This window comes from Planococcus citri, chromosome 4 (assembly GCF_950023065.1).
Source record: "Planococcus citri chromosome 4, ihPlaCitr1.1, whole genome shotgun sequence".
Classification (NCBI taxonomy): Eukaryota; Metazoa; Arthropoda; class Insecta; order Hemiptera; family Pseudococcidae; genus Planococcus; species Planococcus citri.
Genome location: NC_088680.1, coordinates 17,022,618 through 17,037,121, shown reverse-complemented (window position 1 = coordinate 17,037,121; position 14,504 = coordinate 17,022,618). Strand labels below are relative to the sequence as shown.

Genomic DNA, 14,504 nt, shown 5'->3' with positions numbered 1-14,504 from the left:
ATCGATTAATAATCGGCCCATCATTACCCATCGAGTTCCTAACAAGAAATAAACTGAGAAATCGTTTGGGTATTAAGATAGACATTAGTGATTATTGCTAAGCAAAACATTTATGCTTTAAAAAAAATAGGTATACCAAAAACAAAACTGATGAGGAAGTCTGCAAAAGTCTGCAAAAATAACAAAAAAAATCAACAAAGCCTACCTAAGCTGAAATGTCAAAGGAACACCTGAACCGATTTTCCATCGAGTTTCTAACAAGAAATAAACTGAGAAATCGTTTGGGTATAAAGACAGACGTTAGTGATTATTGCTAAGCAAAATATTTAAAAATAGGTATACCAAAAACAAAACTGATGAGGAAGTCTGCAAAAGGACGCAAAAATGGCAAAAAAAATCACTTAATCTGAAATATCTAAGGAACGCCTAAACCGATTTTAATAAAACTCGAAATCTCAAAATTTCGGCAATACACCAGTCGGGAGGGATAAAGCACTTTTTTCAAAATTTCATAGGTTTCGAGTTTACTCTGCCACAAAATTGGTACATAAACACATATATATATATAGATTTAAACTTAGTCATTGTGGTGCCCGTTTTAAGTATACATAGTCATTGTGGTGCCCGGTTTTGGGCTTGTGGCGCCCAAATCGGGCACCACAAGGTCTTTTTATATAAAACGATGCAGAATCGAGTGAAATGCACTCTAAGGTGAAAAAAAAAAATTTTGAGGCAGGCACCACAAGTACCAAGTTTATGTATCGGGCACCTCTATGACTAACTATGATGAAAAATCCAAACTGCACCAAAACACCTTTATCATACATATATATGTGATCCTCTACGTACGCGGGCACCACAATTACTATAAAAGACCCGGGCACCACAAGGTACTAGGTACGTGTATTCATATATATCTATATATATATAAACTTTAAGGAAACCTGAAAAAAAACTAATGGTCCCACAATGATCCCAACACCCCAAAACGCAAAGAAAATTTACTCCGGACCGAAACTGTCACAGTTGAGACAAATAATACAGTACCTGACTTTTCTTCGAAAAGCCGGTAAAAACAAAATAACTATTTATGGGGTTTGGATGTTTGGAACAACGTTCGATCAAAATTTGCTCATATTTTCCTCATTCTTAAAAAATGATTCAAATCCTCCCTCCAAAAAAAAAAATCACAAAATGACCATTTATGGGGTATAAAAGATCTTGTGTTCAAAAATTTCAGTTCCTCAAACTTAGAAAACAACTGACTCTAAAAAAATTTATTCGAAAATCACATAGGGCTGCTTTTCCCTCTAACTCGCAAAATAACTCAGATCTTAACCACCCCCCCCCCCCAAAAAAAAGCACAAAATGATGATAATTCAGCCCATTTTTTTCTTCAAAATGTTCAACTCCCCCCCTCTCCCCTCAAAAACACACACAAAATGACAACTTAGTTCAATCCAATTGATTTTCTTCTAGTTATTGGTCAAAAATAATTTCTGTTTAAAAGTCTTGTATTTGCTCCTCGTACTCAAAATAAACTCAAAACCTTCTCCCTTGTCAAAAAAATTCAATATTGAAGAATTTGGAAATTTTCAAATTTTTTTGCAGGTCTTGAAAGTCAGCAAAAGTCTGGAAAAATTCCTCGAAAAATCTTATACGTATTTTCATCACTAACTCAAAAAATGAGTAGCATCCTGCATTCTTCTATTGGTCAAAAACAGTTACTGTTCGAAAGTTTTGTATTTCCTCTTCGTGTTCAAAATAAACTCAAAACCATTGATTTTTAAAAAAATTTATTGCAGATCTCAAAAGTCAACAAAGGGGCAGAAAAAATTCCTCGAAAATCTCGTATTTTCCCCCTAACTCAAAAAATGAGTTGCATACTAAAAGGATCTTTACCCCCCCCCCCTCCCTCTCCCTCCCGTCACACTACAAAATGACAATAATTTGGTACCATTTTTTTCAAAGTTATCTTATTTTTTCATTACAACTAGAATCATCCCCTCCCACCCTCAAAAAAACTCATTCAAGGATTAAAATAATTCAAGTTCAAAAATCTTGTACCTTCTTCTACAGGCCAAAAAAAGACTCAAACCTACTCATTTTCATTTTTTTTTGCGTTGAAAAATAACTTCAACTTCCCTCGTTCTGAAAATTCACAGAGCCTGCATTTTTTCACCTTGCTCAAAAATTTAAATTGAGTACCGGGAAATTTTTTAAAACGAATCCATCATTTTTCAAAAAAGTGAATAAAAAATCAAGTATTCAGGACAGGAAGCACAGTGTTGTCCATTCATTAGAACAAATTGAACCAATCGTCTCAATTTTTCAATACCAAACACTGGAATTGGTATTTTTTCCATTTTTTCAAATGCTTTTATTAATTTATTAGAACATAATTCAGTTTGAATACTGATTTGTTGAGTTCAGATTTTAACCACGTCGTTTCAAGGACATCTACTGCCCTTAATTATATCATTTTGTAGAACTGGGGGGGGGGGGGTGCAGAGGAAAGGGCAACAAAACTTCAAACCTCGAAACTCAATCCTCAAAGCATTCATTATTTCTACATTGGGCATAGAGCAAACGAAATCCACTCCAAATTCATTTTTAAAATTTTTGATTTCTGTTTCAGAATTGCTCTAAACAACCCATTTTTCAAAAAAGAACTTACTAGGTCCCAACGATTTTCTCCTGCTTGTTTCAGTTTGGTACAACCCTTTAAATTGAAGGGGGAAAAAAATCAAAATTTTTACTAAACAGAATCGTATTGAGAAAGCGATAAGACTTCGGAGTCCAAACTCTCAAAAAACTATCTGAAGACAATCGTGACATAAGAAAATCACATACCAATTGAAAGGGGGGGGGATTCAAGATTTTCAGAGAGCTCGCTCAAGCACCATCAAAGTCGCCAATTGTATGAAAAATTGCCCCATTCTTTTGATAAAATCGACCAAACGAAATAAAACTACAACCAGACACGTTCGTCAAAATACCACCCAAAATAACCACGTACGTAAAAAAGTTAATTGTAATTAATTCGCGATCGCTCCACCGTAATAAATAATGGGAAAAAATATATAGGTATATAAAATAAAAATTAAAGAGTCGGATTCATTTTGTTTCGAATAAAATTTCGTTCACCAAAGCCACAACATTTTTCCACCACATCATAACGACCACCACCGCGTTATACAAAATATAAAAATACGACAACATGCACATATCGTAAATTACTTGTAAAGCTACCGTCACACTGAGAAAGAAACATACTCTACCGAGAGAAAAGATAGTTCAAATAATATAGAAAGAGGGGGGGAGAATCACGATGAGTATTAAAAAAAGAAAAAAAAATACGAAAAACTTACCCAGCATTGCAAAACCCAGTACATTACTCTACTTAGATAGATAAAACTCACCTTTAGCACCAAATAATTGTCAGGAAACTGGAGTGGCTAATCGTTTCGGATACACAGTTTGCCTCAAATTCCCTAAAAGGATAGAGAGAGGAGGGTGTGCATAAAGCCAGGATAGCATGCTTATTTATCTTTTTTTTTCGATAATAACGCAATTTAAATTACTACTACCATGCCGCATATTAAATTAATAATTAACATTAAATTACGTAAAATAGATTTTTTTTTTCTTGAAAAGGATTAATTTTTGTTATGATACTTTTTTTTCACGCTATTTTCATTTTATTTTTACCTTTTTTTTCAACTATCAATTTTTTAGGTGAGTAAATTATTAAATTATTATTACACTTTTGGTAGGTTTTTTTTTTCATTACTCAGTCGATATTTTTTTTTCTATCTTTCTAATTTCTAGTTCACAAACACAAACAATTACATACTACGACGAATAATTATTGTAACGAATAACTCGATCGCGCATGCAACATTTCCTCATTCTTCGAATTTTTTTTTTTTTTGTTAAATTTTCTTCCAAGTGGTTCGTTTTTCAATCCAATCTCCTTTTTTTTACCATTTTAAAATCAACAACAGTAATTTTATTAATAAATACATCACAAACATACGTTCAGAGTAGGTCAAAGAGTAACAGTTAAACATTAAAAAAGAAATCATCTTACATCACAAACATTTTTTTTCACAAATTTTTTGCAACATTAAAAATTTTTTAAAACTTCAAAAAAATTAATTTCTCAATTTTTTTAGTGATTTTTTTCGTCTCTCTTTCAATTGACATCCCAATCGAGATTTTTCACATCCTCGAAAAAAAACGCCCCTCAAAGATTTAATACTCATTTTCCCACCTCATTTTCAACGCAAATAATAAAAAATATAAAAATACCTCCCCCTCCACTCACCCATACTCTTCAACTTACTCCATAAAAACAACAACAACAACATACATACAAACACGCAAACATAACAAAAGCATACAAGAGTGTAATACGAGAAAAAAAACTAAAAAAAAAAACATCAAAGTATTATTCCCAATTACCACAAAAAAAAACAGTGAAAGAAGAACGTACAAAAACTCTTCATTGCGAAAAAAAAAATGGTGACCAAAGACGTCACGAATTTCCGACTCAATTACGCGCCCGCGAAGCCGAAACAAATTGAAACGGTTATTTTTGTGGATGAGAGAAAGAAAAGAGCGAAAGATACGTTTTTTTTTTTTTTAGAAAAACAAATTATATAAAATAAAAAAATTGAAAAAACTAACATCAAACCGCAATTACATTGTGATATTAATAATTCGCATTGTTAGAGCAATTTTTTCGTCAAAAATTAGAAAAAATGCGCAAACGACAGCGAAACAGTGGTTCGAGGGGATACGATTAAAGCTTACTTTCATTTCACCTATTCTAAGGTTACTGTTTTTTACGTATTATTTCATTGTATTCGTATGGATATTTACCTTCGTTATAGTCGTTCGACGTGCATTGCTTTTTGAATGGCAATTTATTCAGCGTATTAGGCGAGCTGGATCTTTTATTAAGGTGGATACCGGGTTCGGTTTTTATTTCGTAAGCCATATTCGTTGGTAACTGTTGCGATGAGCCCATCGCTGGGCTCGAAGCGTTCGATGAATTTCGGCTACGGTAATCTTGCTCGTCGTTGGGTGCGTTCGAGGGAGCGCCGTTCGAACCGAACCCGTTGAAAATTCGGTCTTGGAGCGATGCTGCCAACCTGAGGAAAAAAACGTGCATTATAAATACTCTTCCGATTCAAAAAACTTGGATAAGATTTAGAGACAGAAAACTGAAATTTGACTCCAGTATGCCCCATTTTTGGCCCCTTGAATTGATTAGCGACCAAATCAAATCGTTCTGAAGCCATAAGTAAATTTCTGGATTCCTGTTTTCAAAAAATGACTAGAAAAATATGAATTTTGATTGATTAAAACCAAGATGTGAAATGCAGGATCTCCGCTGAATGTTGTCAAAAATTTATGGAAACCCTCGAGCACATTTTTTGCTCAGATTGCACCCCCCCCCCCCCCCACCCACCCAAAAATCCCAAAATTTGAGGCAACTTTGACCAAGAAAGCTGAAATTTGGGATACACCCTATTTTTGACATGCGAAATCGATTGGAAACTGTTTCAAACCGTTTTGAGTAGTTTTGGAGCCTCCAGAAGATTTTTAGAACTCGAAATTTCATCAAATGGAGTTGGATAACTGAAATTTACTCTGCAAACTAATTTCAATACGCTACGACGTCAACTGCAGAGGGCTTTCAAGTCGTTTTGAAGCCTCCAGCGATTTATTGAAAATTACTGGAGCCTCCAGCAGATTTTTGAAACTTTAAATTTCCCCAAAATTTCATCAAACGGAGATGGAAAGTCGAAATTCATTCTGCAAACTAATTTCAATACGCTACGAAGTCGACTGCTGGTGGATTTCAAGTCATTTTAGAGCCTCCAGCGACTTTTTTAAAGGGCGTATGGCATTTTTTGGAAAATTGAAATTTCCAAAAAGTAGCTGGAAGCTTAAAAACCTTTTGAAACCACCATGTAGTCAGAAGTGAATTTCAGCTTGCCAACTCCATTTGGTAAAATGTTGCGGGAATTTCGAGTTTCATAAATCTACTAGAGGCTCCAGTAATTTTCAAAAAGTCGCTGGAGGCTCCAAAATGACTTGAATCAACCTGAAGTCGTCTCAGAGGGTGTTAAAATTGGAGTGTGGAGTAAATTTCAGCTTTCCATCTGCATTTTGATGAAATTTGGTAAAAATTCATAATTTCAAAAATCTGCTGGAGGCTCCAGAACGACTTGATATTTACCTGCAGTACTTCGTATCGCATTGTAATTAGTTTGCAGAATAAATTTCAGCTTTCCAACTCCATTTTGGTAACATTTTTAGGAAATTTAAAGTTTCAAAAAACTACTGGAGGCTCCAGTAATTTTCAAAAAATCGCTGGATGCTTCAAAACGACTTGAAATTCTCCTGCAGTTGACTTCGTAGCGTATTGAAATTAGTTTTCACAGTAAATTTCAGTTATCTAACTCCATTTGATGAAATTTTGTAGGAATTTAGAGTTCTAAAAATCTGCTGGAGGCTCCAGAACTGCTCAAAACGGTTTGAAACAGTTTCCAATCGATTTGGCATGTCGAAAATAGGGTATATCCCAAATTACAGCTTTCTTGGTCAATTTTGTAAAATTTTGATTTTTCCCCTCATTTTTGACCTGAATTTGATTTTCAAAAATTCACCAAAAATCGAGAAACGAACTTGAGCACTTGAAATTTTGACAGGTGATAAATTTTTGCCTGATCTTTTGATCTACCTTTGTACGATTTGAAAAATTTTGTGCAAGTCCTTTTAGTACAAGGACTAAAAATGTTCCTTAGGACTTCTCCTTTAAGAAAAAAGTTGTCCCGGAGGATCGACCCGAGGGGGGGGGGTGCAATAGATCCTTAAGCGGGCTCCCTGACTAGAAAGCTTCCAACTCTAAAGTAATTAAACTCACCCTTCAACAGGTTCTTCTTTGGTAGGAGGTTTCATATCGGTGAAGTACGACTCGTGGTACGGTTTCATTTCGGTTCTAGGTAAAGCCACGTTGGGGTACTTAGCGTAGGGAACAGATTTCTGAGAATTCGAGGTGGAATATAGAACAGACGATCTCGAATTTTTGGCCGAGCTGCCTCCACCGCTTGGATACTGACTCGTGTACGTATTTTCTTGTTTGGTGGCCGCCGACGAGTACGCTACTAGGTTCTTTTGAATGAGGCTTTCAGCCCCGCTGGACGCCGCCGGCGTAGACGTCGAGTTATTCACACAAATCGGTACAACTTTATTGAACGATCGTTCGATCTCGCTGCTGACCAAGTCGCCTATGGTTCGAGTACCGATGAAATTGGACGGTTGTTGCTGCTGTTGCTGTTGTTGTTGCTGCTGTTGCTGCATAGCGTTAGGAAGAGGAGCGCCAACTGGCGCAATTTTTTCTTGACTCAGATGCCTTCTTAAGGCCAATTTGGCCGGCGATACTTGAGTATAATCCGGTATCGAGATGGTGGGAGCGTTGCCTTTCAGGTCGTTGACGCAGTTCGGGTCGAAACCTCCGGCCGCTGCGGCCATCATAGCCGATGCCGATTTATTCGCACCGGGCCACGTGTCTTGATTTCGATACGACGAGGCGATTCCGACACCTGCTGCGGCGCTGCCGGCGTTTTTCGTATCTTCGTTGAGCGCGCTCGTTATGATATTTTTGATTCTGTCTTCGAACATGGCTACTTTGAGCGCTCCTTCTGAGCTGGCCGCCGAAGATGCGCTGCCACCGGTCGATGCTGCGGGGTACATTGATGTCGGCGTAGCTTTAGCTGCGGCTGTCGCCGGGTAACTTCGATCTGCGGCCGGAACCTTCATAACGTTGCGGCCGGAATGGGAGCGCGGTACCGATGACGAAGATTCCATGTTGTACTTCATCTTATTCGCCTCGATTTGTCGACCGCTTTCTAATATCTTCATGGCTAAGATTTCCGGATTCTTTTCGTCGATTTTTTCGATATCCGGAATTTCCGGCCATTCTTGATTTTTACTACGCAGCTCGCCGCGTGATTTACGACCACCGCTGCTACCGCTACTGCTGTGATGCTTGCCACTACTACTACTGCTGTTGTTGCTGCTGCTGTTATGGTGACCTGGGTAGGTGCCTGGAGTCGTCGCTGTAGCTGAAGGTGGGATCGGATTCCTCATTTCTGACGTTATTTTACCATTTGCCTGAAAATTTGCAAAATCACCCCATTAGCATACCGTGAAAAGGTAGAAGATCATCGTACAGTTCGATGACCTTCGTCCGAATAGGTACATTTAGTATCTAGTTCAACATGCACCAGCCATATTATGTATTCCACCAACACACAACAGGATCATCGGACCCTTGATTTCATACGTTCCAAAAACACGTCCCCAGACACACAACACGTGGAAGTGAGCATGCATACAGGATGAAAAAATTTAAAAAGAAAAAAAAAACAACAACGAAAAAGAAATTTAACTTTCCACTTACGGGAGATCTTATTCAATGTCAACCTTATTAGATACCGTACAACTGACACGGTAGGGAAGAAAGTACTACACGCGAGTACTTGAAAAACACGAAGAAAAATAATACTAACAATAATTGCCTCTAGTGGGGGCAATCATCTTCTTCCTACCAGGCCGCGAATACGATACTATGACGCTAATCTACGAAAAAAAAAGAAGAAAAGCAAAATAACGCACAACCAGTTACACTTAGAAATTTCACAACGCCCTTCATATTCTGTAGGCCACAGCGTTTCCCCTAACACGGGACCAAATAAGGCTCGTGCAGATCGAACTATTCCAATATTAATGACTAGAGCGTAATTTAAATCGTACGTTATTTAATGAGATTTTCGAACAATTTTGAGGTTCATTTCCCGAAAGAAGCGAGGGAAGTAAATCAAAATCGTCGAAAACCGTTCATTTTACAAGTTGAATAATATATTTTATCTAATTGTGGGAAGAAAACGTGTATTTTAATCACTCGAGCGAGTAGCGAGAGTGAATAATACGCGTTTTATTCCCTTAGTTACATAAAAAATATTACTGACTTTTATTCAATTAATTTTCGTTTCGTACAACTTACATTTTGCATCTGAGGTGCTCGATGGTCGACCAAGTCTTGAATACCTTTTTCGTACTTCGATACACGATTCTGCAGCCTTTTACGTTCTTCGAGGGTGACTTGGATCTCTTTAAGAATATTGTCGGTCATTTCTTCGTGGTCTTGATGACCGTTATTCATCTTGTTGGCGTTACTCGACGTCGTCGTTACCGGAGCCGGAGTTGAAATTGCCGTCGAGATAGCCGTCGTTGGCATCACGTTCACTGAAGCTGCCGATGAGGCTATTGGCTTGACAGCCACAGCGGCGGCGGCGGCGGCAGCGGCTGCGGCAGCAGAGGCTGCTACCACTGCTTCTTCTTGTTTGCACTTATCTACCAGTTTGACGTGTTTGTCTTCGAGTGAGGCCACCTGAAGGAGAAAAAGAAATCAAAGTTAGTTTTCTATTCATTTACTATTACTAATTAGTTGGATGAGAAAAGGTCTTGGAACAGAGATAATGTCCACGAGAGTGGCGCGGCGCTTCGGAAGATCGCTTTAAGCGAGTCACACAACAGAGAAATTCTCCAGATCAGATCATTTAAACGTTGGCTCTTAAATTTCGTTCAAATTTCTACGATCGAGAACTAGATTTCGTAGAAGAAAGAAAATACCACAAATTGCTTCTGTACACAACTTTGGTCATCAAAATTGCAGAGCTCGTACTCAATTTTTTCTCAAAAAAGTAACTCAAAAAAACAAAAATTAGCCAAAAAAAAAATACAAGTCGTGAGCAAAACATTTCTGAGTGAAACAAAATCACATAACAGTCAGAACATTTCATTACAAAATGTAAAAAAAAAAATGGCAATTTGAAACATACAAGTGAAAATTCTTGATAATTTCTGGCAAAAAAGCAAGATTTTGAAGCATTTAAACAAAAAAAAAATTGACACAATACCTATTTATAGAATTTTTTGCAAAAAACTTTTTAAATATTTTGGTGAAAAAAGTGAGATTTTTTGGTAATTTTCGAGATTTTCAGAAAAAAACGATTTTTTTAGCAATTGCTTTTTTGAAAATTTTTGTTCGAAAAAGTGAGACTTCTTTGCAACTTTTTTTGGCAAATGTTGAAAAAACATGATACTTTGGCAACACTGGACATAAAAGTAAAAATTTTTAGCATTTACTACCAAAAAAATAAATGACTTTTCAGGAATTTTTGATAAAAAAGTGAGGCTTTTTTCGACATTTTAGAAAAAAAGTTATTTTTTTAGCAATTACTTTTTGAAATGTTTTATCAAAAAAGTGGGACTTCTTTGAAACTTTTTAGTTGAAAAGTGATTTTTTTTGGAAAATGTAAAAAAAAAAATGATACATATTTGGCAAGCCTAATGGCAACTCTGGACATAAAAGTGAGAATTTTTAGCACTTTTTACAAAAAAAAAAACGAAACTTTTCTTAAAGAATCTTTGATAAGAAAATGAGACCTTTTTCGACATTTAAAAAGTAAATTTTTTTAGCAATTACTTCTCTGTGGTACGAGTATTTTGCTAAAAAAAGTGAGATTTTTTTTGGCAATTTTCGAGATTTTCAGGAAAAAAGCAAGATTTTTTTAGCAATTACTTTTTGAAATTTTTTATTGAAAAAAGGGACTTCTTTGAAACTTTTTTATTAAAAAGTTATTTTTTTTGGAGAATGTTAAAAAAACATAATACATATTTTGGGATATGAAAGTGAGAATTTTTAGCATTTTCTGACCAAAAAAAAAAAAACGAAACTTTGACAATTGCAAAAGGCACAGCTTTTTTGGCAAAAAAGTGAAGCAATTATTGGGAAAAAATCGAGACTTTGTGGAATTACTGACAAAACAACGACAATTTTTCAGGAATTTTTTATAAAAAAGTGAGGCTTTTTCGACATTTTTGAAAAAAATTAAGATTTTTTTAGCAATTACTTCTCCGGAAGTGTTACTATTTGGAAAAAAAATAAATAATGAGTACTTTCGTAGATTATTCACTTTTCGATATTATCAAAATTATTTTCCTAAAAAAGTAGGGCCAAGATTCGGAAAAATTGAACCTCTAAAGAGAAAAAAAATTACTTTAGCAACCAAAATTTTGAAAAAATAACCCCAGTGCGAGCCTTAAAATTGAGATTTTAAATTCGAATTTTAAAGATGTGGAATATTCCTCAATTTTGCCACCAGCAGGTTCCTTCAAGAGACTAGGCTCAAATTTCATTTCTCCTCCCTCGTGTTCGTTTCCATGATCAAAAAACTCACCTTCGACTGCAATTTCAACGCCTTAGCTTGGAGTTCACGATGTCGGAAAATGATTTCTTTCGCTTTACCGAGCAAATCCTTAGTATAGTATCCGGAATTAATACCCAGCTCAGTCATTCTAGTCTTAAGCAGACCTACGCTGTCCTCAATCAACAGATTGATTTGCTTATCGAGCTGCTCCGTTCTCGAATTCAATCTCTGATTACGTTCCTGAAACATCACATATCATTAGGCCAATCCATCAACTGCGTTATTCGAGCAAACAATCCTGCGGCGAGGACTAAAAACTTACCCTTTCGGCGGCTATTTGAGCCTCGATGTTCTGCCTGAATTTGTCCGTCTTCATGAAATCAACCATGGCCAAAAATTGTTCTCTGTATAAATCGAGCAGAACTTGCAACGCGTAAGGAGTATCTCCTTTGGCTGGAGGCAATTCGCTATGCAATGGAACGGTGGCAGCGGCTACCGCTGTCAAAGACGTGAATTGCTGGTCAACGCAGCCCGGAGGAGGAGGTAATTTCTTACCAATGGCTGTCAAATCAAAAACATACCCATTAATACCCCATTTGTTCAATTTTTTCTATCAACTGCGAAGTGAAACTCACCTTGAGGCGATGTGCTGAGCAGCGTTTGACTATGCAGCAAATCGAGCCCGTTGATACGTATGGTTTTCTTGGGCTTCTTACGGGCTATTTTGCCTTTGGCCTTTCGAGCCCTGGACTGTCGCGAATTACCTTGAGACATATTCGAATTCTCCGAGTTATTCAGCGAAGAATTATTAAATGACTGCGTCGTCGTTCTCAAATTCCTTCTCTTTAATCTTTTCTTGAGCTGAGCTTTTCTTGGATCTGTAACAGAACATTTTATCATTATCTGCGCCATTCCAACCTCCTTCCAGCACTACTTTCACAACACTACTTACTACAACTATCCTCTTCCGAATGACTAGATCGTCCTCGAATCGAGTTCGAATTCGAGCAATAATCAGACCAGGCTCGTCTGGTGGTCACGCGAGGCGGCGTGGACTCGTTTTCCGATGACGAGTCGTTCTCAGAGTCTTCGCTGGTCGAAGTGAACCCTCCAGAGATACTATTGTTATTACTGTTATGAGTGTTGTTATTGCTATCGCTTCCGATCGAGTTGTTAGCATTGGCAGGAGCATTCTGCGATGGCTGCTGCTGTTGCTGGGCCGATTGCTGATCGCCTCCTTCTTCGTCCGGCGGACTCTCAGTAGGTGACTGGCCGTTTTGATCTAGTTGTTGAGCCTCTTGCTGCTGTTGTTGTTGTTGCTGCTGCTGCTGCAAACGTTGCTGCTGCCTTCGAGTACGTTCACGTGTAGTTCTGCCGCCGCCTTCGACGTGTACTCCGTTGCTTACTCCCGTCTTACCGTTCAGGATTCCGTTCACCTGAGCAAATCGAATAACATACAAACGTTTAGATCAAATCGTGATTTTCTTTTACGGATTTACGCACGGAAAACACCAATCGAAGTCGCACACAACGAAGCACGTCAATTTTCACTCGAGAATTCAACAAATATTACTCGAATTGACCGAAACCAACTACACACATCGCAACAACGCCACACCGTCCGTCACTCTAAACCTATTCAATTCAATCTGTCTTTGTTATTGTTTGATAAGGTAACAGTGCTGCTACCTAGGACCAAAGCATACCAGCTCCACTTCCAGTTCCAGCTCCAGCTCCGTACTAACACATGGACTACGACTATAATGGTAAATACCGCATCGCACGTATGCTTAGCACAATACTCACGCATACACTACGCTACGCCAACCCAACCACCCCAATACGCATACCGACCTCCGCTTCGAATCGTATAGCTCTCTTCACCCCGTACTGGATTCGTTCCCACACCAATCACACCCCTTCGGCTTTGAACGACGACGTCGACGATGAAAGAAGAGCCCAAACTTGAACTAGTATAGTATAGTAATAGTATAATATACGTGATCGCGAAAAATTACCCTATGGCCGAATCCTCTACGCTGGCTTCGCTACCTCGACCCTTCCTTTCTTCTAGCGCTTCTTTTTCTTCTCCTTCTTTTATTTATTTTTTGTACACTGCTTTATTTTAGAAAGTTGTTACTCGCGTATACGACTACCCGTGATCCTTCTCCATTCAACGCGTTTCAAAAGAAAAAGAGACAGTGAGACAATGAGCGAGACTATCTGGTTTACACGTTCGACGATCGAATAAAAACTACCCACCACCAACTACGAATATTTTAGATATTCGAACCTACCACGTAAAACACTTTTTTCAAAATCGCTTCGATTGCGTCACTCGGAACACTTCATTTGCTTAATTATCTTCTTCGTTTTTTTTTTAAATTCGCGAATTAATCAATGAAAATGAGTCGCTCGTTTCGAACGAGTCATAATTTCACTTTAGAAAAAAAAAACATTTTTGAACATAAAAACAGCTGCCGAAATACGAACTACGATAATCGTTTCGCTTCGTTCGATTTTTCAGCTTTGATACGTTCGTCGCTAACGTTCAACTTTTCACAATTTTTTCAATGACTCAATACGCCACTTATTACGCTATGAACCGACTTCACGTGCTCGTTAGTGACAGAACAACTGGCATGGTATATGACTAATTCATTGAAAAAAAAAAATGAACAGCTCACCTTCGTTCTGGGATTCTTGCATTTTTGGAAATACCGTTCAAGCTGCAGAAAAAAAAAACAAAAAAAATGTTAGAATTAAATCGTAAATAATTATTATTAATAATAATAATCATTCAAATAACAGGGTAGTGAGGAGTGGGGGGGGGGGCATTTACAATTCTTATCAGCGCATATCTAAAGTGACTCGATTCGAAATTACCATATTTACCACGCTATTGCCACAAATTACCATAATTACCGGTTGGTTACGGTAAATTACGTAAATAAAAGGTATTAGAAATCACTCGAGAAAAATTTTTCCCGAAGTACATTATCAGAATTGATATAATTTTGTATAAGCGAATTCCAAAACATTCAGTTACTTGAAATACCGCAAAAATAATAATAATTACCAAACCATTACCGTACTTACGAGAAATTACGATATTCTGGTACCACCCGAATTGACCTAATTACATCAAATAAATTTTTTAATTTGCTACATTAGCATTTTTTCAGTTCAACGCCATCAAATTAATGTAATTTT

The 14,504-nt window shown here is 37.2% G+C and overlaps 1 protein-coding gene across 2 annotated transcripts in view; it reads right to left on the bottom strand.

Annotated features, from left to right (window-relative positions):
• Positions 1 to 14,504, bottom strand: part of LOC135843976 (histone-lysine N-methyltransferase, H3 lysine-79 specific-like) — an 87,104-nt gene that overhangs the window by 5,820 nt on the left and 66,780 nt on the right. The window contains exons 9-17 of one of the 2 annotated variants that reach the window (XM_065362048.1): positions 13,979 to 14,020; positions 12,244 to 12,727; positions 11,927 to 12,169; positions 11,614 to 11,852; positions 11,322 to 11,531; positions 9,083 to 9,469; positions 6,941 to 8,190; positions 4,888 to 5,159; positions 3,423 to 3,494 (exon numbers count right to left, since the gene is read on the bottom strand). In XM_065362048.1, the coding sequence (XP_065218120.1) occupies positions 3,442 to 3,494; positions 4,888 to 5,159; positions 6,941 to 8,190; positions 9,083 to 9,469; positions 11,322 to 11,531; positions 11,614 to 11,852; positions 11,927 to 12,169; positions 12,244 to 12,727; positions 13,979 to 14,020 (3,180 nt within the window). In that variant the 3' untranslated portion in view covers positions 3,423 to 3,441. The remainder of the gene's footprint in view (positions 1 to 3,422; positions 3,495 to 4,887; positions 5,160 to 6,940; positions 8,191 to 9,082; positions 9,470 to 11,321; positions 11,532 to 11,613; positions 11,853 to 11,926; positions 12,170 to 12,243; positions 12,728 to 13,978; positions 14,021 to 14,504) is intronic. The other variant, XM_065362047.1, reaches the window with a different exon arrangement.